The 27299-nt window shown below is 37.7% G+C and overlaps 1 protein-coding gene across 2 annotated transcripts in view; it reads right to left on the reverse strand.

Moving 5' to 3' along the window:
• Positions 1 to 584: 584 nt before the first annotated feature.
• KLF12 (KLF transcription factor 12) overlaps positions 585 to 27299 on the reverse strand; it is a gene marked incomplete at both ends in the record, with an annotated part of 279428 nt that continues 252713 nt past the window's right edge. For both annotated transcript variants that reach the window (XM_084235699.1, XM_084235698.1), the window contains 2 exons: positions 585 to 766; positions 19179 to 19336. In XM_084235699.1, coding sequence (XP_084091825.1) covers positions 585 to 766; positions 19179 to 19336 — 340 coding nt within the window. The remainder of the gene's footprint in view (positions 767 to 19178; positions 19337 to 27299) is intronic.

Genomic DNA, 27299 nt, shown 5'->3' on the forward strand with positions numbered 1-27299 from the left:
GTCGCCGCCATCACTATCGCAAAGGGCTGCCCGAGTCCCCTTTATTTTCAGGTAATGGAACCTCTCCAACAGCTGCTTCTTCTCTACTTTCATGCTGCTTGCTGGTAACAGATTGGATGTGTGTTCTATCTTATTCTGATAGTAACTACCACTTTTTTGTAAAAAGGGGCAAAGGGGTGGGATGATGGGAGAATAATCCAAATTTGAAAGGTCTTGTTCTAGCCATCAATTTGTGGTAGATGACCTTTAAAGTATCAATAACAAAACGCCTGACAGCTCAGAAAATGTACAAGCTACAAACACCTTTAAATGGCAGAGTACACAGCATGGAAAACAATGCCTGTCTCTCCAGCATTTGTGTCACCGATCTCCCAGGTCAGCGTGAAGACGTTTCTCGTGTAGTCGTGATGGGGGTTACCTTCAGACCAAAAGGAGAAGTGTTACTTCTTTTTCCTGCTCTGGTTTCAGACATCGTGGGATGGTGATGCCCTTTTGCGTTAACACTGTGAAGGGGATTCAGCCCTGCTGAATTGGGTGCCGCTAAGAGATCCAGCTCTTACGCTCAGCTGGACAGGTAGCATTCCTCACACCAGCATATGCCTCCGGCGGTGCAGTGCCAAGTGATCTGACCGGGAAAAGCTGCGATCACAGTCCGCGCACTTGAATGGCTTCACTCCCGTGTGTTTGCGGTAATGCCTTGTCAGTTCATCCGAACGGGCGAACTTCCAGGTGCAGCCTTCCCAGGTACACTTGTAGGGTTTCTCTCCTGGAAGAGACAAAGACATGCTTGGGTGCTCCATCGCTTACCCGTAATAACCAAGCCAGGACTACAGTTTGGGAAATCGTTGTTCTCAAAGGACTTTCCATTTGGTAATCTTTTCTCAGGACACCTTACCATTTGGTAATCTTTTCTCAGGACATCTTACCGTCCTGCTGGCAGGTCTGGGGTCAGACAGGTGGGGGTTTCCATCTTGTCTCTCCTGCTGTGGCATCCGACAAGTTAACACTTGCATCCTCAATTATGGGTAAGCTGCTTTCCAGTCAAAAGTAGCAGAAGGCACAGGCTGATTGCTACTGGGGCTAATCATCATTGGTAGACTAAAGGGGCACTTCACAGGTCTACCTTGGTTCACCGGGTTCCTCAGAAAGCACTATACAGGCTAATTCATTATGTTTTGCTTCAATACTCCGCACAAATGTGTATCACTCAGATGGCCCAGACCTTTCTAGGATACAAAATCCATTTGTCACTGAGAATATACATTATAAGGTAAAGTATTATACCACCCCCAAGTTAGGTATTGCATGCATACTGCTTATAAACAGCCACTTTTTGCTTATCTATTGGGAAAGAATCCTAGATATCTTAATACTGTAATGTTTAAATAACTTTGTCAGTGATCAAGAATTAGGGCAAACCCTTAGGAATCATCGAGTGGGTCCGAATATTGAGATTCATGATAAAAAAAGCCATCAGAAGTATGTAATCTGACCAGGTTTCTCAGTCAACTTGTAAGAACAGTAAAATATGCAAAAGCTTTGCTGGGAAAAGATACAGTAGCCATTGTCCAAATGAGCTCCCAAGGGGAGTGGGACAATAGTTGACCCAGGTGTGCTTTTTCCTGGCTCTCATTCAGAGCGGAAGCCCTGTCCCCATGCAACCCCACAATACTGATCTCGTCCCTGCTTCTTCCATCCAATGCTCAACAGCATGCTTCTTCATCATGCATAGCCTCTGATGAAAAGGCCTACAATAAGGATGGGAGCTACTTGCTGATCCTTATGTCTACAGCTGCAAAGTGAGTATTGCTAACCCCACTTTAGAGATGAGAAAACTGAGGCGCAATAATGTATAGAGTAGCTTGCCCAAGGCCTTTGAAAAAGACGTGTTTGGCTCCAAGTTCAGCACTTTTCATTATGTTGCAGTGGAATGGATAATTCTTTCCCCAATTAACCTTTGTCTCATCTTCAAAGTTGCTTTTACTTTTCTAGCTACTACCAAATTATTCAATTTCTATTTCTATTAAATCACCTATGACAAGAGGTCATAGAGATTTTATGATTCTGTATTCAGATAACAGTTTCTGAATACACGGAAGTCAAGGACCATATCTGTACTATTTCAGTATCCTCAGAGCCTAGGAGCAAGCACTTGAATAAATTAATAAGCTCTCTCTCTCTCTCTCTCACACACACACACACACACACACACAAGACCAAACTAATAAGCTCTGTGAGAGTACAAGTAATGCCTACATGGGAAAACTAGTCCAAACTGGACCCAACATTTACATTCAACTTTACATAAACACTGTTTCTATGAGTTCTTTTAGGATCAAGTGGTCCTTTCAGAAGTAGAGTGAATAGTACACATTAGTTAAATCTAGAAATATTGATGCACTAATTGTGGCCCACAGAAAATTCCAGGTTACTCTGAAAGGGCTCTATTCAACCAGACGCCTAATGACTGAATTAAGTCAAAACCTCAACTTCTGACTCATTCAGCCTATGAAGACAAAAGTCTACATTTGCAGGTGTCTACTGGCCAGAGACAACCCAAACTGTTAAAAACAAACAGCAAATCCCTAGCTTAAGAAGTTTAGGAGATCAGATAGCATAGTAATGGCAAATGTTGACATGCTTTTCCTTATGTCATCCTTAAGTTTCTAAAATCTACATCTTGAGCATGGGATCTAATAAGCCAAGCAAGATATAAGTCATGTCTTCAAAAATACATCCCATCCTCAGGGCACTGAGCTCAGTTTTCTGATGCAACTAACAGGCATGTCTTCACTATCTTTTGTGTTATGATAGAAACAACTACTGAGAGTGTTAGGCCTGAATGTCTTAAATGAGGAAAAACATTTCTCTTTTATGTGGGAGGAGGATGTGTATCTCTGTCTTGGTGAGAAAGACTGAGATTAGAAATACTGCTATAGCATCCACTTTGCTATTCCTGATAGAGGTAGAAGCAGCAACACCAGAACCAGGATGGGCATGAAATTGAGCAGGATCAAGGAGAGGGAGATGTCACAGACTGGCATGGCTCACCAGGCACAACCACAGGGTAGGTGGCTGATAACCGTTTATACTCATGATGAACAAGGGGTTGACCCCACAGACATACTTATCTATGATGGTCTTTGGGAACAAGAGGAAAGTCTAGGCTGAAATACGACATGTATTAGAGAAAAAAAAGAGGCAAACCCTGACTTGTCCTGTACTGACGAATGGTCAGAATATTACAGCAGACTTGACTGTTAAACTTATAATACTGAAGAGTGTGAAAAAAAAAAAAGAGGGGGGGAACTATGTCACCAGATGAATGCCATCTAAGAAGGATGGTACTGGCTGGTGTGGTCCACTGTTGAGACAGTTTCTTGCCTCAAATGCTCTCTGGATTTCCTCAGTCAAGTCAGCACTTAATATTCTCTGATTTCCTTTTTTTTAAAAAAATACTTATTTATTTATGCATACAAGAACTGGGGTACAGGCCTGAGATGTGGGGGTTGAGAGGATTCACCAGAGACAGAGTGGAGAGCAGAACAGGCAGACTGACTGAAATACACTGCTGAGGGGAGCAGTGGGCGAGACAGAAGAAGACTGTTGCGCTATGTGAGTAGCTTCCTGGCTGGTGGGGGATCAAACTCGTGCTGATAGATAGCTTCACAATGGGGTGAAGATAGCAGAGGCTGCAGATAGCTTCACAATGGGGTGCTTAACCCCTTGCACTACCAGGGATGCCCCTTCGCTGATTTCTTCTCCCAAATTAAAACAGTCACACTTTTGCTTTCACGTTGGCTGTCTAATCATGGTATTTGTATCCTTCCCATTTGAAAATCTATAATTGGGTGGTGAACTATGGCTCCCCGGGCACATCCAGTCTATGTCTTGGTTTTTGTGCAACATGTGAGGTAAGAATAGTTTTTATATTTTTAAATGGCTGGAAGGAAAATCAACAGAGGACTATTTCATAGTGTGTGAAAATTACATGAAATTCAAATGTTAGTGTCCATAAATTAGTTTTTTACTAGCACACAGCCATATTCATTTATGTATTATTTATGGCTGCTTTCCAGTGATGGCAGAATTGGGAGCTGCAATAGAACAGGCCTGCAATGCCTAAAATATTTATTATCTGACCCTTTACAGAAAATTTGCTGACCCTTGATTTAAGAGACAGGCATCTCTACTTTTTGTAGGCTTCCTGATTAGAATTGGAGTATATAAAATACATTGTTATTTGAGATAGGCAGATAAAGGGATGTATTGACTATGGAATAATCACTTATTCTCAACTTAGATTCCTCAGTTAAAATTCTAACAATCCTCTTAGTTATAAACATAAGTTGTTTCATGGCAATTACTTTGAGTGTTTTGGGTAAAAGGAAATGAGTGATTTTCTGAAAAGAATCTGCCATTTTATTTTACAAATCAAACCATAATGAGATACAATGAAAAGGCCCATAACAAAAATATCAGGAACAATAAGTATTGATGATGTGTGGGAAAAAAGAGGAATAGAGATGGGTTCCACTGCTATAGAAAACAGTAAGTTTCTCAAAATATTAATAAAAAATCTTCCATATTACCTAGTATTCCACTCCTCAGTATTTATGAATTTGGAATACATACACTCCTATGTTCATTGTAGAACTATTTACAATAGCTAAGTTATTGAAACTTAAGTGCCCAACAACAAATGAGTGGGTTAAGAAGACATATTATATATACACAATGGAGTTGTACTCAGCTATAAAAAGATGAAATTCAAACATTTGTAATAACATAAGATAGACCTTGAGGATATTTTACTAAGTGAAGTAAGCCAAATGAAGAAAGACAAAACCATATGTAAACTTGTGTTATACAGAGAGAATAAACTTATGAACCAAATTAAAAAAAAAAAAACAAACTTTTGAACTATAAGATGAATTGGTGTAGAAGGTAGAAAGGATGGGTTAATTCAAACCAAAGAGACACCTGAATGGTAAAAGATAGAACTGGACATTTAATGGTGAACTCAATGTAGTATACACAGGTTGATTTTAAAGTTGCACCTATAACATATATAATGTTATAATGTAGTGTTAGTTCAAAAACATACACACAAAACAAAACAATACAACAACAATAGAAAAAAAAAACATAGAAAGTAGGAGCTTAGATGCTTCATTTGTCTCTAAGATGGCTATTTTACTATTTTAAGGGCCAAGGTGTGTGGCCAGAAAGGAAACACCACCTGATTATAAGGATTTCTGTGAATCCACAAATATGGAGCAGGAACCAGTGCAAAATCAGATAAGTAGTGTGTGAGGTGGAACCAAGCTAAGCAGTCATGAAAAATAAGCGAGGTAGGAGGGATAAATGAGTGAATTTGGTCAAAAGGCATAAATTCCAGCTATAAGAGAAGTAAGTTCTGGGGAGTAATGTACCTTATGCTGACTCTAGTTAATATTCTGTTGCATTATTTGAAAGTTTCTGAGAGAGTGAATCTTTCTCATCACAAGAAAAATAAATCCGAAACTATGTGTGGTGACGGATGTTAACTACCCTAGTTAAAATGATCATTTATGACATACAAATGCAGAATCATTATACCGCACATGCTAAACAAATGTTATATGTTAATTATACGTCATTTTTACAAAAAGAAAAGGAAATAGACCTAAGATATACATGAGGTGGACACTTCCACACTGATGAACAAAAGCAATGAAAACTTATTAGCAATCAGGGCATAAGTGATTAATGAAGACATATAATATAGAATATAAACCTTCTCCATTGAGGGGTTGGGGGAGGGTGGAAGTATATCAGAAAATAGTAAATAATTATCTGGATAATAATTAAATTTTTTTTAAAGATTTATTTTTTATTTATACAATAGCTGGGGTACAGGCCAGTGGCGTGGGAGGGTCAGAGGATTCACCAGAGACAGAGCAGTTTTCAGAACAGGCAGACAGACTGAAAGCACTGCTGAGGGGAGCAGTGGGTGTGACAGGAGAGGTCTGCTGTGCCATGTGGGAATCTCCCTGGCCAGCTGGGAATTGAACCTGCACTTCAAAGGCTGTGGACAGCTTCACAGTGCTGCGCTCAACCCGCTGCGCCACCGGGGAGGCCCCAATAAATGAATTCTTATTGAAAATTTTCTTACAAAAATACAAACTTTCTTTTAATACTTAAAAAGCTTCATGCACAGCATTCCTTTCCTCCATTGCCTCATTAATAAAGTTGGAGTATGGGTAATCTTTCCATGCTTAAAAGAATAGAACAAGACCTTCAAATTTGTCTTCAAAATCAGAGGCTGAGGTAGGGGGTGGAAGGTGAGGAGAGGCCAGGGAGAGCTGGCTTTTGCTACTTGCTCAAGAGAGACCCACATTTCAATTATATCTGCCCTTTGTAAAGAGAAAATAAAACAAAACACTAAGTGCTCCTTGTATTAGTCAAGTTTCAAGGGATTAAAGAACAATTTCAGTGTCTCCTGCATTGTGTTAAATGGTACATTCTATTTTATGCTTGTGCTCTGAAGCAATTCAAAGGGTACAACCTCATAAACAAAGATAACAGAAATTAACTTCATGATGTGAGTAAAAATTAATTAAAAGGATAAATCAGTTTATAAGACTTATAGTGGCATGCATAAGTGAGCCTAGAAAGGATCTACTGAAGAGAAGACAGAATTCTGTTTCCATTCTTTCTTCACCTTAGAGTCTTGCTAGAAAATAGAAAGCTAAATTTAATGTGAAAAAACAGGAGCAGCATGGTAGGTGAATTTTCTATGAAAATGTTCTTATTGAAAGAGTTGGCCTGGACAATGAAAGGAGTCGGTACCTCCCAACCCCCACCCTTCACTCCCAGAGGAGTGTGCTTCTACTGCACACAGCTCAGCTGCTCTACACCAGGCTGGATGGTGGTGATAGTAAACACAATTTCCAGTGATTTCTTCAGGAACAGTGAATTGTCCTTAAACTCATTTGAATTAGAATTCGGCAAATGTATTATTCAAAAGTGATTTCCCTGGAAATAAGCTAAAAATAAAAATAGCATGCCACTTTCTTTCTTTTGTCTAACCCACAAATACACTTAGAATTCCTACTGGCAACATCTTTGAAAATGTTTTTAATATTTTTGAAAATAGAAGTTCTGACTTTACCATCAGATCATCTTTTGATTTTTTTTAAAGATTCATTTATTTATGCATACAAGAACTGGGGTACAGGCCAGAGGTGTGGAGGGGTGAGAGGATTCACCAGAGAAAGAGTGGGGAATGGAACAGGCAGACTCACTGAAGTACACTGCTGAGGGGAGCAGCAGGCGAGTAAGGGGAGGTCTGCTGCATCATGTGGGTTGCTCCCAGGCTGGGGATCGAACTTGTGCTGCAGTGGCTGCAGATAGGTTCATAGGTTGTGTCTTAACCCCTTGTGCCACCAGGGAGGCCCCATCTTTTGATTTTTGTTTCTTATATATAAGCCCATGAAATTATGCAATTACAGAAACTTGTATCATTGGTGTTTTTATCAGCAAGTCTCATTGATTCTTTTATTTAAGTTGAGACTAAGCGTTCATGCATTAAAAACAAATTAAAGGATACTAGCTTGTTGGAGGGTAGTTTCAACCACGTCATACCTTGGGAGGCTGTTTATTAACTTCTAGATCTTTAATTCAAGGTGTCTATGTCCCATGACAGATGTATAAGCCATTTTTACCTTTTGTAACTAAAAAGAAAAAAATCTGACATTTTCCAACAGTTTGTCTTTCTTTAGTTCCTTAAACCCCCTAAACTATCAAAATCTCTGCAAAAGGAAAATGTTAACTAATACAAGATCTTCTAAGTTTTAAAGTGAAATAGTTGTGTAAAGAAAAAAAAAAAAGAACATATCACAAAGGGGGCCTGTTAATTTTCATTCTAAACTTTTTTGATCTCTGCACTCTACACTTTCACATCCAAAGTAAGTGTGTATGTGTGTTTGAGAGTGTGTGTGAGCACACGCATGCATGTGTTTGTGTGCGTGTGTGTGTGCTGAATGACATTAACTAGATAGGATTCTAATTAAATGTTCTGGAAAAGTGAAAACTCACATAAGGTTTTTTTTTCCCCCCTTGGAAAAGTCAACAAGCTGATTTATTATGAGAAGCACAGTCTTTCAACTTTAGTTAAAGAAAAGGATTAAGAGTCACTAAATGCATTTCTATGACATTTACCCAGCAGAAGGCATAATAAAGTCTAAAGAAAACACCAGGTATTGAATAGATTCCCAAAACCCACGAAACAAAAAATAACTTTTTCAGGTACCTCTCATTTCACCATCTGAAATGCTGAAAGGTAAATGTGTACTGAGACAAAAGACAGGTGCCCTTTCATATTAAAATGACAGGTGAGCAGTACACATAAGAGGAATGTGCAGTCTGAAAGAGCTTGGGTCAAACAAAATACCCGTGTGCTCGCATCAGCTTCTCTCTATTATTTTCTCAAGCAACTGAAAAGAACACCTTTTGCAACAGGAAACATAGGCATTTTCTTTGGTTCAGAAGTGCATTTCTGAAATGTGTCCCTGTTTAACTTTTATAAAGTTTCGGGGCCCCCGACACTGACAAATGAGCTTCATTACACTCACGGCTCAACATATTTGCTGTGACAATAGGCTTCACTTGAGGAATGGTATTTGCATATGAGGGGAAAAAAATCCAGAATCAAGATTCCTATCTTGTCTTCTGGTTTCTGTTACATTAAGTTCATAAAAGTTCACAGATTTTTCAATCTAGACAGAAATTGGGTATTTTTTAAATGAGGAAACAGAAACTTAGAGCTGAGATTACAGGGCCCCTGACCTGTCCAGGGGTAGAAAAATAGAAAAGACTGTCTCCTTTTTGGTGATATTAAAATAGAATAAATAGCACAGACTTTGAAATCAAGCAAGATGAGACGTGGTCAAATGCAGGCTCAGTTACTGATCTGCAATGAGATCTCCAGGTAAACACTCTTTCCATCTGTAACACAGGGACAACAGTGTAGCTGAGAAATACATAGGCATCTGCCTGATATGTGAGAGGTGTCAAAACAACCTATCTGCTTTTCTTTATATTTTTCTTTATTAAGGTAACATTGGCTTACAACACTGTGGATGATTTAGGAGAGGATATCTAATTTGATAGTGATGTGATTCAAGTGTTTTTTGTTTTTGCTAAGAAATAGGAGTGATACGAAGTTACAGACAGACTGCTATTTTGAAGAAACAAACTAAGTTTTCAGGCCTCCAGATGCCAATCCTGATCCTAACTTCCCTAATATTTCAAGCATAAAACTACTTCATGGGCCAGGCAGACCAATGTGGTCTACATTTGTTGGATTCATTTGGTCTGGTCAACTCAAAGAAGTTATCAATATTCCACTAAACTGTCTGCACTGAATGAATGGAGTATCTTTTTCAAGTCTGTTTTTTATTTCTTAAGCAATTATATAATGGATATCTCCGATAAAAACGCTTGCTACAGCACATAGCACTTTCCCTGCACTGCTCTTTGCCCTAAGAGCTTTATGGATCTGACAGCTTCCTAATGAAGTAGACGCAGTAACCAACCCACTTTACCCAGAGCCACATAGTATGCGGTGGAGGTGGGAACTGAAACCTGGGAGTCTGACACCAAAGTTCATCCCTTAACCACAATTCTTGCCTCTCAACACTTTACTGCTTTAACAGACCAGGATGTCTGGTCACGACTGGACAAGCAGACTGAGACAATGAATGAATCCTTACAGGTACACAATGTGGTAACACTAGCCCTTCTCATGGAGAAATCAAATACAAGTGAACTAAAACATCCCATAATAAAAATGTCTTTTACTGAAAACAAGCAGCTCAAGGTCTAAGGATAACACTTTATTTGGTTGTTACGAGTCTATAGTTTTATGCAGTGACACCTTCATTTTCTAGTTTCTGGTTACTTTTTCTCAATTTCTTATGCAGAGACTGCCTTCTTTACCCGTCACAAAAATGTTTACCAAGCTTTTGGCATTGCTCTCTTTGGCTCTCCGAGCGACCACCACAGTTTTTAAGGTAAAGATTCCTAATTACACCTCAGCCTTGCTCCTCAGATTCACAAATCATGGGAGGGAGATAGGACATTTCCAACTGTCAGTCCAAAAGCAACCTTAACATGACCAAAACTTGATTCTCATCTACCACCCAGACAAGACCTGTTCCTCTTCCTGTTTTTTTATCTATAAAAAAGGCAACCCCAGCTACTCCAGGTATCAAGTCATAAATCTCTCCAGTTGAAGAGATTTCTTGGACGCTTTCCTATCTGTTATTCTCTACCTGCCCCAACCTGATTATCACATCTGCCAGTTCTGCCTTCCAAATACCTGTCCAGTATCCTCTCTCGTTTACTTCCATTGTGATGGTCTGCCTTTTTGAGGTTCGCAACAGGTTTTGCCACCAATAATCAGTAGTTTGGGTCCCAGTTTTATGTCCTGCTCCCTCCAACTTATTGTCTGTACTGTACTGAAGGAAAACATTCTCAGAGACTCTGACCACATCACTCTCAGCACCCTGGCAGCCCTGTGTTAAAACTGCGCTGTGGTTCAGGCTCTCTGGTGGGCAATGTGATGCCAGGATGGCGCCAAGCTTCCCTCATCACCACATCCCCAGGGGCTAACCCTAGAGCTAATAGATGCTTGTTGATTCAGTGAATGAAATGACTTAGATTCCAATATTTCAGTCTTTTAAAAATATGAGTCAAGACAAGAGTGATTTCTTTCATGTCTATTGCTTACAATGATCTTCCCTGTTTTAATGAATTAGAATATATATTTTTGAAAGAGAAAATAAATCTGGCAGGTTTTATTTAAAACTAGTGCCATTTAAAGGCTCATTCTGCAAACAATTATCTTGTTTCAAACTTTTCAAATTAGTAACACATGTGCCTTGGGCCTTCCACTTTGCTGCTGAAATGAGCTTTAATTAATCTTTAAAATACTGTATCTACTTTATAATTCTTTTTGTTCTAAGTCATGAAGATATTTATTAAAATTTCTTAAGCATTACAAATAAATGTTATTTTATAACTCTTCAATGGTGAATGCATTTTCTATAAAATTGTAATTTCTTATTTTTAATCATTTCATTGAAACCACAAACTTGGTACCACTTGTAGTTGATTCTTCCATCCAGGGTAAGACGACCCAATCATCACGATCGAGTTTCTTGGCAGGGCATAAGGGAGCACAAGGCTGTGATAATCTATTCCCATTCTTCCTTACTACACATTGGGCGGCTTCATGGATAGAATAAAGCCAAAGGCAAAGGAAGAAAATGAGGAGCATAGTTATAAGATCACATTGCATTTTGAACATTCTACTGCCACTGATGATCTGTTCGCTAACACAAACAGAATTAAGAGACAAAACTCAGTTAAGTAATTTACTTAACGGAGGTAATAATTGGTAGCTTGTTTTAAAAGTCTTAGCTTTTCTAAATAAGTAAAAAGTTTCTTTTAATTAAATAAGGTAGCACATTAAAAACCAAATTGAATCAGATACGTACAGCACTGGCATCTGCAATCAGATGCTGGTAAAACTTAGGTTCCATGTGTTTCTAAACAGTAACCCCATGAAAGGTTAAGGTAACTCCCTCTCCATAAAGGAAAACAAGTGTGACACCTTCACAGCAATGGTGCAGAGTTTTCCTTTTCAGAGGTAGCACTTAAGTTCACGTACAGAGTGATGTTCACCACATCCCAACAGTCAGGACCAGCTCCCAGTGCTGCTGCAGCAACTTGTATGATGCTCTCTCACCGCTCGCCTGGCACACTTCACATGGTAGATATTTGCAGGCGTGGCTGTCTTCCCACCAGATTTCAAACTCCTGGCTGCCCTCATCTTTATGCTGAGCCCAAGACTATTCAGAGAGCTGCGCTCCAAGCAGCCTCTCAAGAGCTGCCTATTTAATTTAATTATTAATGCTCTGGTCCTTGTCTTCTCATGGCTTTCTAACAAAGTCAAATTTTAGTAGACTGGGAAGAAAAACCAGTTCCATTTAAAGTCTTAAAAACAGACCATTTAAGGTTCTGGCTATCTTATAATTTCAAAGTATCACAACGACTAATGCAAAACAGGTTGGTAGTGCTGGCGAGACATGCACAGGAGCGTCAGGAGTGCAGCTCCATGGAGAGGGCTACCAGGCTACCAGCAAACTTGCCTGAGACCAGGTGTGACAACCACACAGGCGCTAAAGGAGCAGAGCTTGCCTTCTGTTGCACTGTTTTCCCAGGGCATCAGCATCGTGGATGTGTGCTCTGACCTCACCCCTCGCCAGGGATTTCTACATGCAGCTGAAACCTGTACAGCAGAGGAGAGCTGAGCACTAAGCCTGGGAACTGGCACATCTCAGAAAAAGTCACCCTTGCATACCCATGGTCCCCAAGACTATTCAGGGCATTCCTGCTCCTGAGCACACACCCTCCATATTCAAAGGGTCCCTCTCCCTTACATTTCCCTCACACTTTCCCTTCTAACCATCTACCTGTTGCAACAGGGAAACGTCCAGTATTTCACCTGCCAAGGGAGAAGGTGGCCAGTGCACTTAACAGACCGGGGCACTGAGGTAGTTTTGGAAAATAAACAGGAGTCTATCAACTAAAGTAAGGAGGCACCCAGGAAGGTTGTTTCAGGTAGGGGGAAGAATGTGCAAAGGAGTCCACAAAGCAGTTCAACTGGAATTCATCTACTTGTAAGGGTGAGGAATAAAGTGAAATTGGGAGAGGGTCAGCCAGTGAGGTTTAACACCAGAATGGAAGTCAGATGAGAAGGGACCTGTACGCCCAATTTAGAAAGGCATCCCCCAGTTCCTTGGCCATCGTAGAGGGCTCCCATTATATAGTTTGTCATTTTGCTTTTATTTTTATACAGGGCTTTTGTGTGACTATTCACATGAGTCTTACGCAGTACACGTATGGACAGTTTCACTGGAGATGGGGACTGTGCCTCTTTTTCAAGAAAAAAATCTCTATAGTGTCTCAAGACATGGAGGAGGCTCAATAATATTTGTTTTATTGAATTTGTCTATAAATGGGTCTCTTCAAATGGAAGACTGTTTTACTATTTTAAATGTCTTTTTAAAAATCTGATTTAACTATCATTTTATTAAAATGATGACAAAGGGCTTGTTAACAAGAATAATTTAGCTTTACTTCAACTCTTTCTGAATTAGATTAATTTTGAATTAGTAGAGTCTGCAGTAAAGAGATTATATATCTTACAGCCTACTATGATAAGCATGTATTACATTATCAAAACTTTTTTGCCTTGAAGCTACTGCTAACAGTAACAGCATAAACTGTATTAATATCCATACAAATATAATTTTAGCTCTACAAGTAGTTACTGAGTCCCTACAAAGTGTTAGTTGCTGTAGCTACTGAGAATATAAACATCATGCCCCCTTCAATAACTATATAACAAATAGCCATATCTATTTCAAAGTAAAAAAAAAAAAGACAAAAAAACAACTAAAGATACATATAGTTAAGAAATTTGTCTAAGTTCACCAACTAGTTACAGCCAAAGGCAGATTCAAACTTTGTCTCCCGACTTCGAATTTGGTGCTATTTCTATCACAGTTTCCCAATATGGCTCCTATTTGTGAGCTGTTTATCCAGGGCTTGAAGACTACTGACGGGGAGAGGAATTTTCCCTGAAAAATGTCAGTTTGCTCTTCAGTGATGAATTACTTTGGCATCACTAAGTCCTGTGCTTTTTCCAACAACAGACCTAGACAGAGGGTCTGAAATGAAGCTGCATATGGAATGAATGAATGAATGAATGAATGAAGGTGTGAAATTGTAAGCAGCACACCACTCCCTGGAAGTAAGACTTAGCAACTGCAAGATTTGTGAACAAAAGGCCACAAAACCCATAATTTTCTTTGTTGGAATATCATCAAAGCATTTCAGAATCTCATCCAGCAAAATCAGATGTCAAATTTACAAGAAATACAGAACTAGGAGTGAAAAGTGATGAGGTAAGTAAAAAAGTATGGAATCTGTAAACATTTAGGATCTCTCTCTGTGTGTATATATTTTAAATGAACAATCACTTGATATGTTTAGTTATAATGCTGTATACTTGAAACCTACATAATGTTATAAACCAATGCTCCTTCAATAAAATTAAAAAAAAATCATTATATGATTTTCATTCTAACACAGGATGTTAACTACAAGAGTTACATTCAAGAAAAGAGCTAAATACATTGTTTCTTCTCTCATAAAGGCAGGGAAGGACATATTTTTGAGACTTTGGAATAAAAATTGATTAATCTTTTTAAAGCATCCATATGAACTATCTTCCTTGATATGCAAAATTCAGATAAGAATTATTTCTGATACAGCCAGAGGGAGAAGATACATAGCTGCTTTACACTTAATAATTTTTAAAATTTAGATATACAGTTTCTATATGAATTAAAATACATATTAAACAAAATTGACTAAATGAGCCTTATGGATTTATGAGAAAGCAGGATACCAAGTTGGAATATAAAATTTTTCCAGGTTAATCTGAAATTGAATATTTTTATATGCTGAAATTACTTTAAAAAATCTGGTTTTAAATATATCTTTATCTTTTCTTGTTTTTATCAATTTGTAAAGTTCTGTACAACACTGACAACCACATCATAACAGACATACCGCTAGGGGGTTCTGTTCTAGTGGACTCTTTCAGACCCTCTTAGATTAGACTCAACACCTAGTTATAGTGCACCATCTAGTGGTTGTATGAATACTGACACCTGAGTGTTCTTGTACTTCATTTTAGAAATTACTATGGCATATATTTTTAGAAAATACCGATAATTCTATACAGCAACGTCAAATTCACAGCATCATTTTATTACATTCAAATTTAAATCACTTAAGTGATTTAATACAATTCTTGAAAGGAGAGAAATTTATAGTACATAGTTGCTATCTATAGCACAAATTTAAATGAAATAAATTTAATTCATTAACATAAATGAATTAAAAGCACTGCACACAACTTCGTACAACTTAGGCTAGGGATCAGAACAATGTACTTCAAGTTTGGGATGCTGATATGTTATATTTTTCTCCTCTAACATGCCTTAAATGATTTACCACAGGCAAGAGTTAGTTAAGACAGTAAAGTTATCTGGCTACATCTTTGTATTATGATCTAAACTGCGAATTCATGAAAATGTACTTACTTATTTGTATGTTTATTTTTTTTAAAGATTTGTTTATTTTTATACAAGAACCAGGGTACAGGCCATTACTTTTAAATCGAGAAGGCACTCTTCAGTGTTTCCTTTTTTGGAATATCTAGAAAATGTTCCTGTTTCACACTCTTAGCAATTATGTGTCATTTACTGTATAATTCCTAAGTAAACAGATGACTGATCATGCACTAATATAGCACAAGAGATCAAGTGCTAAAGGTAAAATGACATGACCTTCTCAAAAGAAAGTTTCTCACTGCTACCAGCTCCCCTCCCATAGCGTGTGTAGTTCTCATAAGTCATCTGTTATAATCCCAAGCTCCACATTAATTATTATTGGTGACACACAAAAAACTTAGTCAACATGCCTGAGGCAAGGGGAAGGTTAAGAAGATATTTATTAAAAACAACACAAGACAACCTGAATCCTTACGGAACTAATGTTGATTTCATTCCACACACTAAGTTATGAAATATTTGCATATAATTATAAAACAGAAACTACTATGGGCTCACTTTGAACCAGTGGCAGCACAGCAAATCAACCAAATTTCATTTGTTCTTTTTATAAGTACTGTAGCTGGACAGCTAGCTTAGGGGATGATGCCATGCACAGAGCTAAGTATCTCTTTGCTAAGCGGAGGAATGGATTTGGCATATTTTGGTTTGAAACACATACCAAAAAAAGTCACAAGGACTTTTTAATGGAGATGTTAGATCACAAAATGTGGACTGGAGTAGGACAATTAAGTGTATTATAAGCTGCTGGTTAATGAATTCAGACCCACTTCAATGGAAGTCTCTAGGATTACAGCTTAGGGCTTTTCCTGGAAGTTGTCCTACTTTCAGTTCCTGGCAAAAATGAAGAAACTGAAGGTGAAATACTAAAGGCAAGGTGGGTAGGGGCAGGTTTCAAAGTCATTTCCATGTACTAGAATGGCACCAAATCAATACAATGAATGGAGAATTATTATTTCGTACACTTAAAAATGTATGCACAACCCTTATAACAGAGATTCTGTCCTGTATCTGGAATAAGAGATCATCCAGTCTGTGGCTAACCATTTTCACTGCTTTCCAGGGAGCCAGCACATGGGGGCAGGTCCGATTACAAATACAAGAAGCTCATATATGTCTAAAAGAAAACAGTTTCAGGGGCAGGGATGGATGAGAGCTGGTTGTTAGCAGTTTTTAATTTAAATAACCTAACAGAAACTGCTGAACACTTAACCTTGTTGTTGCCTCTATGAAGAGAAGTCCACTAATAAGACCTGTTTTCTCTATTTGTGGTGTGAAAACTCTCAAAGACAGAGTGATACACTGGGATATATTCAGAAACGAGTGGCCAAGAGAACTGAGAAGTCTCGTTTGGTGAAATTAAGATGCCAGAGCTGGGAGGCAGACCAGGGCCAGGAAGTGAAAACTGAGAGCCAGACAACACCCTGCGAGGCAGCACGACACCGCAAGAGAGTCTCCCAGTTTGTCTGGCAGAAGAATGAGCTCTCTGTCATTTGAAGTGTTTTAGGAGCAAGGGAAAAGCAGTCCAGGAGTCAGGCTTGTACAGAGGAGAGAATGACGTTGCAACCACCAGTCCTTGTGAGGAGCAAGGGAAAGCAAAGGAAATTATTAAACGCAACACAAGACAACCTGATCCTGATGGAACTAATGTTGACTTCACTTTGAACAGAGTTACGACATCTTGCGTATAATTTGTAAATGTGCAGGACACTACAGTGTAGTGACTTGTTCCTTGTGACAGACAACACAAATGGATTCCCCTAATTAGGAAACAAATTAGATTCTGTGACATAGCAGGCCCATTCGGACACAAAGTGTGTATGATTTCATCTTATTAATAAGCCAAGCTTGTTAATTCTGTTTCAGCATTCACGGTTTATATTGCTTGGAATTATAATGCTTACATTGTTTCCCCTGATTTCATAGTATATGTTAAGACCTGTAATAGGCAATCCTATAATGCCATGAGTTAAATCCTCTAATAGTACCTAATTAAACCTTTTCCTCTTTCACTGTTCATCACTTGGATAAATGGAGTAGAGGTATCCATGTGAAAATGAAACTAATATGTATTTTAAGGGAAACAGGAATAACTTAAAAGAACTTAAAAGCTATGATTATTCATTGAAATGGTCACATTCTTTTTTTAAAAAAGAAATGCTCTCTCCAAGAAGTAATACGATCTGATCATACTTACTACTATGATATAGGTTTCACTACCTACTGATAGGATGGTCATGCTTATTCGAGTCTACATGCATTTTTTGCCTTAATGATAAAGAAATTGATTCAAAAACAGTGCCTAAGAAATAGATGAAAATCTCTCCTAGGGAAGCTCAAAACCACGGAGGGGAAGAATTTTGAATTAAGTAGAAAAGGGAAGAGGATTCAGAGCAAGGAAGAAATATGGAAGAGGCAGTTTGCGGAATGTGCTGAATTATTTTAGAAATATTACAAGTACAATGCATGAGACGAACAAAAGTAAACTCCAGATTCTATAATGCTTTCTGACTTCAGGCAAGACTCCTAGGCTGTAACTTCACTGCAAAATACAATGCCCAGTCTCAGGATGCAGAATCATGAACCAGTCTCTCTACAGCAGGCTCTGGAAACTGGTAAAATAACACAACCAAATAAATGACAAACTTGTGAAATGAAAAGATGTTGCTACTTCAGCAGGGAAATGATTTGTGTAGCATGGCTATTTTAATACAGTTGAGATGGGAGTATGGGACACTTGAAATTTCCATTCTGAGACTGGGGCTGGAGTCTGACTCCTGTTGAGGAATAACTGGACTGGACTGGCTCCATCTCTGGCCCCTTGCTCCCAGCAACATGTGTGAATGGATGTCCCTGCTTTATCTGCTTCTTTGAGCGTGCACATCTCCGTCACCACGGTGCCTATGAAAAGTAGTAGAGCTGTGGGGCCTTTCTACCCTCAGCCTTCTCTCAGGGCCCCTGGTACATGCAACAGGATTCAGACACCAAGGAAGCTGGGGGATGCTGACTTAAACACACACAGGCAAGTCCAGATGAGATGGAGAGGGGCTAGGTGAGGAGTCAGCAGCTTCTGTCCTGGGTGGCTGTATGGGTGGATGGTTAGTTGGGAGGGTATGTGGGTAGTGGGTTCGGTGGATAGGCAGACGGATGGGTGGACGAGTGGATAGGTGGGTAAATGGGTGGATGGGTGGGTGGATGGATGACGTATGGATGGGTGGGTGGATAGTGACAAAGTCAGTGAATCACTTGTGTTTTGAATTACTTCTCTGTAAAAAGCAAACACTAAAAATTCTCTCCAAATACAAAAAACTACCAAATAGAATCATGTAGAAATAGTTTTTTTAAAACTCCCCACAGTGCTAGCATATGTCAATTTTGTGTTTTTGGTTAACTGTTTATTTGTGGGGATGAGATCAAGGAGAGAAAAGCATGATGTAAGTGGTGCTTAAAAGCTAACTTTGGGGCCTCCCCTGGTGGCACAGTGGTTGAGCACTGGGCTGTGAGGCTGCCCGCAGCCTCTGCAGCACCGGTTCATTCCCCGGATGCCGGCGAGGGTCCCACCAAAAAAAAAAAAAAAAGCTAACTTTGACTGATTTTCTTTGGCTTATTGGCTGATGTGCTAAAATCCTGATAAATCACACAACGATAAAATGGCAACAAAGACTAGCTCACTATGTCCACCTCATTACAAAAGTCCTTTAGACACAGAAGAATTCCTTGATTGGTTGCTCAGGTTCACTAAGATTTAAGCCTTTTTTCCTGCTGAGAAGAGAAAAGCTTTTCACCTAGAAAGGAACCAAACTCAAGATGCAAGTATGAGGAGAACAAAGCACCACTCCACACCCTTGGGGATCCAGAGACAGGAATGGCCCTTTCTGGATTCCCACTAGCCCGTGCATGAGAAGCTGCATGGAGCTGTACCTGTGTGAGTCCTTCGGTGAGCCTTCAGGTGAGAACTTTTTGTATACACTTTGTTGCAACCCTCAAAATCACATCTGTGGATTCGCCGTTTTCTGGAGTCTGGGGATTCAGACCGTCTCTGGCGTCTTGTGCTCTCAATACTAAATGGTGAAATTGAACTGGAAAAAGAAAAACTGGAGTTAAATGTAAGCAACACAGGACGCTGTTTAGAATGTACTGTCATGGGACCATCCTTTCATGGCCTACGGCTTTACATAGACTCAGGCCCCTTGTCCACATTTCCTGCTGCCACTATCTCAGACACATTTCATTTCTTAATCTTGAAGGGAGTCAGCTTTGCCTATTTCTGCTGAAACACTGCAAGGGAGAGCAAGACATGTTTAAAACAATAAGACAAAACCAAAAACTCAATGACAGCAGTGAACAGATTTCCATTATCCAGAGAAACAATCTGGGGGAGCTAAATTGGATCTCAAAGTTTTGAATGTCTCACGTACTTATAGGGACTATTTCAGGAAGCCCTGCCATAGACAAATGACAAAACGAACACATTTGATAAGTAATGTGAGAGTCTGAATTGCATGTGACAACATATAAAATCGTGTAAAATCACAGTGTATATTTCAAAACAAGTGAGATTGGGCTGAAAGAAATCTCATCAGTACATCAATAACATGACTCATGACAAGCTATTTCTGTTCTGTAAAATGCACCTGACATTTAACTTTTCCAGTTGGTGGTTTTTCATGGTGAGGAATAAAGCACATTGTATTTAGAGATTAGCTGTACTACCAGTATGAAAAAAAGTTTTAACCATGAAATTTGGCCCTGACTTGCACGTTGTTTAATCTTAATGCCACAGTAGAAAAACAGGATTAGTTTGTAATGTCAGATAATTGATTAACATGTACTTCTTCAAACCTTAATCTCTTTTGATGGAGATAGAAATGAAAGATATGACACATCATTTTTGGTTATTTATGAGAATCTTTAAAATTATAGTGAAATACAATAAAAAATCATCTATATTTCCATCATAAAAATTCAAGTTATATTTTGAAACATTTTCTTTCAGCTTTTCCATGTTTTGATGCTTTTAAAAATTATTTTTCATTAATAAATCACTACTTTTTAAATGAACATTACATCTCTCCTTTCCTCCATCATTATCCTGGTCCCTTCTCCTTTCAGAGAACATCTGTGCCCTAAGTTTACTTTCAATCCTTTGAATTCTTTTTAATTATGCTTACCTATACATATCTGCATACAAGCTCAGAATATTGTTTTCTATTTTTAAGAGACATGTAAGTAATAGCCTGCTGTTCACATCATTATGAAAAGTGTCTTACACCTGTCTTTTGTTCCTCCAACATTAAGTACTTGAGTTCTATACAAACATTGCAGTTCCTTTTTTGAAGTATTATATACCACAATTTTGCAGTTCTAAGATGTACTTTTTTTTTATAACTTAATGTCTCTAAAATTAGGATACTTCCTACACTTGATGGCTTGTCATTGTTTAATTAACAATTATTTTGCCTGCACTCTTGGTATATAAAGCAATGGTTTATAAAGTATATAAAAGATGGTATATTAACTTAGATCAGAGGTTGATAGATATTTTTTTGTAAAGGGCTAGATAGTAAATATTTTGACTTTGAGAGTCAGGCAGTTTATGTTGCAACAAAGCAACTCTGCAATTGTATGATGGAAGTAGCTATTGACTATATAAAAACAAATGAGTATAATGAGTATGGCTATGTTCCAATAAAACTGTTTACAAAATAAATAGTGGGCAGTATTTGGCCCATGGGCTGTTTTTGCTAATACCTGACTTAGATGAAATGTGATAGTAGTCAATGAATATTCATTCCAGAGTTTTAAAATTCATTTCCTAAGCGATGGACATAGAGATTAGTTCTACAATTTCATTGTAACACTGCCACACTGATTTTTTTTGGAATGCCTCCTTCTACATATGACCCTTTATAATTTTCAGCCTATCTTGTCACTTTGCAAAGAATAAATTGAGCAAGCAAAGCTTTACATTATTAGGTAAAGATCAAATATAAATGATATTCATCTGCCTATATCTTCAACAGTTTCATGTAAGATCTTTATTAGGAGAATGAAAGAACAACTGAGCCGGCCAAATCATATTCCCCAGTCTTCTTATCAACTAAAAATGTGAATTTGTGGTTTTTCACATAGTCGACTCAATTGCAGGCACTGAAATCTATTGTGAAAAGAATCAAAAGAGTGTGACTGGCATGGCCTGGCAAAGAACAGCTTTAGTCACTGCTGACAATGTGTGCTCTGGCATGGAGTGTGATTCTTGAGAATAAGACTGTATGTGTGATTATTGGGCAACAGTAATTCATTTCTTGACTCTACTCATGAAAATAAATATGGATCTTGGCACTGGGAACCTCAAACATAGAAACTGTTGTGTTATAATATGTTTGACATCTTTTAAATGGAGAAGATGATGTGGTATTGCTCCCTTCCAATTATGGCTTAACATCTACAATAAAAACATTTTGTTTTTTCACAACACTTTGTATATACTAATATGTTAAAAGTCTAAATGAAACTACACAATGCACACATATACTGCTTCTCTGTCATTGATTTTCATTATTTATCTTATGTATTCGTGTATACAGAGAAAAATGGAAAATAAATGAGAAATCAAAATCAATGAACTATCTTAAGGAACCAATGAAGTAATGAATATGGCAGGTACAGAGAGAACCACAAAGGCTACAGAATGGCATGGGATTCTGAGTCTACATCAAAATGAAGACATGTTTAGTGAATGACTACATGCTATACAATATTATACCCTTTACTCTTCATTTTCTAGTGAAACCTTTAGGAAATTATGAAAAACAACTATCTAAAAGCATCTATACAATAAGATTAAAAAAAAAAAAAGGTAAATGCAATGGATAGCTATACCCAGCAAACTGCTTTGAAATGGCATCCCATGGGTAAAATTTCTCCTGGGCTCTCGCTTTTCAAATGGCAGAGACAGAAGATGCCTCGAAGATGCCAAAGAACCCTTTGCTAGGTTGCACCTTTCTGTACTACTTACTTGAACTCTTTATGAATTTGTAGGAATATAAGTGGGGATGAAGTAAAATGGGGTTCAAAAGACAGGAAGATGAGAAGACAATCCAATTCCATGGAGGATAGCTAGGCCTGCAGCATGATTCCACAGTGGGCTGGCACAGCAGATGGATGATAACAAGCCAAGTTTATGAACAGAAATGGGTCTGTCATGGTGCTAGTCCAAGTAATTCTGTATCTTTATTTATTTATCCATTTATTTATTTATTTATTTATTTAATTATTTTTAAAGATTTTTTTTTTTAATTTATACAAGAACTGGGGTACAGTCAGAGGAATGGGAGGGTGAGAGAATTCATCAGAACAAGAGTGGGGAGGAGCAGAACAGGCAGACGGACCAAGGACACTGCTGAGGGGAGCAGAGGGCAAGACAGGAGAGGTCTGCTTGCCATGTGGGTTTCACCCTGGCCGGCTGGGAATCGAACCCATGTGCAGAGGCTGCAGACAGCTTCACAGTGCAGTGCTCAACTCACTGCACCACTGGGGAGGCCCTAATTCTGTATCTTTAGAAGCTAGAACATTGTGGGCATTCAAGAAAGGTGTGCTAAATGGCATGAGTGAATGAATGAATGAATGACTATAGGAGTATACTGAGTCATTATTCTAATTTTTAATTTAATATGTTCAATTAATTAATCCCTCATTGGTTAATCAATCCTTACTAAAGTGCTTTGACTGCAAGTCTTCAGATAGTGGTCATTTGATTATTCATTCTTATTCTTATTTCTCTAAGGTTCTCATTTTATGTATGACACAAAGTGACTATGGAACATCAGGGAGTCTGGGTGATCATTAAAACCACATGGAAACAAGTGTCCTGGTTCTTAATTCTAAGTTCAAGAGAACCATTTTATTCACAATTAAAATTTTTAGTGGGAGGCCACTGAACATGTGTAGGATGGTGGTGAGTGAAATAAAAATCTTCCTTATCATCACAGTAAGCATCCAGGTAAGTGGGAAGGGAGAAGAGGTGACTTACTCTCATTAACATATCCTGTGCAGTCTCACTCTGGGGCAAATGCCTGGGTGTTTGGTTACAGAACAGCTATAATTACACTTTGGGTGTTTCTAGTCTGCCCTTCCTATGCTTTCTGAGAAATGCGTGCTTTTTTTGGAAGGCACTTAAGGTATCCTCAAATGAAGATGTTGGTGCATCAAAAGTTGGCCTTGTTCGAATGAATGAAAATGTGCAAGTAACAGTATATGACAGCATGATTCTTCCAATTAACCTTAGTAATAAGTTTGGTATGATTAAAATGGTAGAGGTAAAACAGTTGCTAGTGAGTTCCCAAATACTGTATTGAGCACATTTGTACAATTCAAAAGAAAATAACTAAAGGCTTATCCCTTCCTCGGAAGGTTAGACCATTTAGAGTGGTGAATGAATGCCTGAGGGGGCCTCATAGGCACCACGCGTAATAATTAGATCTAGAGAGAACAAATGAGTGAATCATGACTTCAGTTGCACAATAGTCCCACTTGGAATGGCAAGTTAAATTAGAATTAAACCCAGAGAGGCTGGAAAAATCACATCCAGAAACAGCTCTATTCAAATACAAGGTACTGCATGGCTGCCATGGAAGAAATTAAGGTTAATAGTAATCAGCAAGTAATAAAATACCATTTGTCACATGTGACCTTAGTGGGATTAGATGCCCTTCACTGAAATTGGAGTTCCTATAGGACTTTAGAAAAAAATGCCAGGACATTCTTTCAAGGCTGGAAAGAGGAAACACACATTCCATATTTAAAAATAAGAGCAGAAAAAACTGGGATAGAAGGTGCTTTATCAAATGCACATATACTATCTCCAAGGACCCCAGCTGAGCGTAACAATGACAGTTGACATTTACGGAATGCTGACCACGTGCCAGGCATGGCTCCAAATGTACTAAGCTTCTAGTGCAAACCTTGGAAGTTAGTATTACTAGAATCCCTAGTTTACAGATGAGGAGACTGAAACATGGAGAAGTTAAGGACAAGTCCAAAATGTCAGGATAGAAACCAAAATGGTTGATTTCAGAACCCAGCCTCAGTTTTCACATTAGAACAACTCAGATAGACAAAGGCAAATACATACCAGAATATGACAAAATGTGCAAAAGCAACAAAATAATCAGTATCATTTAGATTATCCCTCTAACCTAATTATAGGAAGCAAAAAACATATAAAAGCATTCTTTTTTTTTAAAAAAAAAACTGCTATGATAAAGCATCTACTTTGGAGAATTTTAAGGTTAAACTGTTCTATAAATACTATCAGTTAGAGGTACTCAATGTAATTGCTTACTGTTACTATAGCTGATAAAACTTCCCAGAATTCATTGTAAAACATATTTGTTTCCAAAGTAATGTTTATAGGACACTGAGTTTGGCAATTATGAAGCAATGTCTTCCTTGACCATCAAGGTTACAGAACTAGTTCCTTCCCTGCAGTCCAGTTAATTTATAATTATACCAAAAAGAATTTCAAGTTGGTTGCCCAGGAGAATTGCCTTAAGGGGAACAGTCATTTTTATAAGTATATTTTGTACTTTTTCCAAAGTATATTTTAAAATTACTCTGAATAGGCCATTAAATATTACCTACAGGAATTCTGAATTAGCTCTGCTATGGATTACATGGAGTAGAACCACTTCCTTGTTAGTAAATCAAACATTACACTGGAAATGAAATATCAAGGCCATAAGCCAAAGAGTTGAGATAGTTAACCAGGAGATACATAAATCTCAGTAACAGATATTCTATTCATGGGAAAAGGTCAACATTGGCCTTCCTTATTCCATGTGCAGGTTTTCTCTTAGCCAGCAGGTGGTGCTCAAAAGCAGGAGTCTTTATATCTTACATGCTCAGAGGTTCTTTAATTCCAGTAAACCAAATCAGTGTGTTTTTTTAATGGTATTAATTGGGGGAAAAGGTGTTGCTGAGATATAATCACTACCTAGGTGCCCTGAAACTATGCTGCAAGGCAGCAGATTCACTGGCATGAAGCTATTCCTTTATTCTTCTCTATAGTTTTCTATGAAAAACTGCTTTTGAACAGATTGAAATGGTAGATTAATAACTGCCAACTTTTCAGAAGCTGTGACTAAGGCATGATACCACTTCAAGTTCAAATTTGGATTCAATAAAAGTGAATCCATTTTCACAAAATGTATAAATTAAATGTATAAATACATTTGCTAAAATATTTCAAAAAGCTCAATCTTAGCATATATTCAATTTGAATTTGGTACTTTTTTTTCTATTAACATACTAAGCCCAAACTGTACTTTTAATTAGGGCTTTATTTTAATAAGTGAAATTTCCTACTAAACTAATGGAGAATAATAGGTTTATAAGTAAGCTTTTTCTAGTATGAATGGGTCTATGGATAGATGTACAGTGTACCAGGATTTTACTTAACTATAACAGCTGCTGCTAGTATTTTAAAAAATCACTTTCTAGACTATTAAAATACTCAAAACTGTCACAGCCTCATTTTTCTGCTCTCCTTTTGAGTCATTATATTTTATCAAATAAGATGATGAACTGTATTAAGTAAAAGGTTTAAAGACAGAATAGGGAAAAAATGAATAACTAATGGAGTTAACTGTGACTCATTTCATCAAACTTTTATGATGAATTGAGATTGCACATTGCAAGAGGATTATTTACAAACAAAAATATCCATTTCATGGCTAAATTTCTTGAATCATACAACCTCCTAAGACTGAGTCATGAAGAAACAAAATCTGAACAAACCTCCCCATAACTAAAGAAATAGAAATAGTTATCAAAATCCCCCAAAAATCAAAAGTCCAGGACCAGATGGCTTCACTGTTAAGTTCTATCAAGCATTCAAAGAAGATCATTATTATCAAACTCCTCCAAGAAATTGAAAAGGAGAGAATGCTTTCCAACTCCTTTAAGGAAGCCAACATTTCACTGACACCAAAACAAGACAAGGAGAGCACACAAAAGGAACACTAGAGGCCAAAGCTCTGATAAACATAGATGTAAATATCCTCAACAAAATATTAGCAAATTAAATTCAACAATATGTTACAAGGTCATATATTACAACCAAGTGTGTTATTCCAGGGATGTAAGGGTGGTTCAATATATGCAAATATATAAAATGAATGAAATGAAAGATAAAAAGCAAATGATCATTTCAATACATGCAAAAATAGTATGAATGATGAGCATCCATTTATGATAAAAATTCTCAATAAAATGCAGACAGAGAAAACATACCTAAAGATAATAAAGGCCTTATGTGGCAAACCCACAGCTAACATCAGACTCAATGGGGAGAAACTGAAGGCTTTTCCTCTAAGATCAGAAACAAGACAAAGATTCCCACTCTCATCACTACCATTTAATATATTGGAAGTTCTGGCCAGAGCAATCAGGAATGAAAGAGAAATAAAAGTTACCCAGATTGGAAAGGAAGAAGTAAATTGTCACAATGCACATGACATGATATTATATATAGAAAATGCCAAATACTTCTCAAGAAAACTGTTAGAAATAATACAGTAAAGTTACAGGCTAAAAATCTATATGCAAAAATCTGTCACATTTCTATATGCAAACAATGAATTAGCAGAAAGAAATGGAAACAATACCATTTATAATCACATCACAAAAAAACCCTAGGAATAAATCTAAGCAAGGAAGTGAAGGACGTGTACACTGGAAACTGTAAGATATTGAAGAAAAATTTGAAGAAGACACAAAGAAATGCAAAGACATTCTGTGTGCATGGATTGGAATAATTAATATTATCAAACTGGCCATCCTTCTTAAAACAGATTCAACATAAACCCTCCTAATATCCAATGGCATCATCATAGAAATAGAACAAAAAATTCTAAAATTTGTATGGAACTACAAAAGATCTCAAATAGCCAAAATAATCACGAGGAAAAAAAGAACAAGAATGGAAGTATCATGCTCCCTGACTTCAAACTATACTACAAAGTAACAGTAATCAAAATAGTA

Source organism: Talpa europaea (genome assembly GCF_964194135.1).
Source record: "Talpa europaea genome assembly, chromosome: 6".
NCBI lineage: Eukaryota > Metazoa > Chordata > Mammalia > Eulipotyphla > Talpidae > Talpa > Talpa europaea.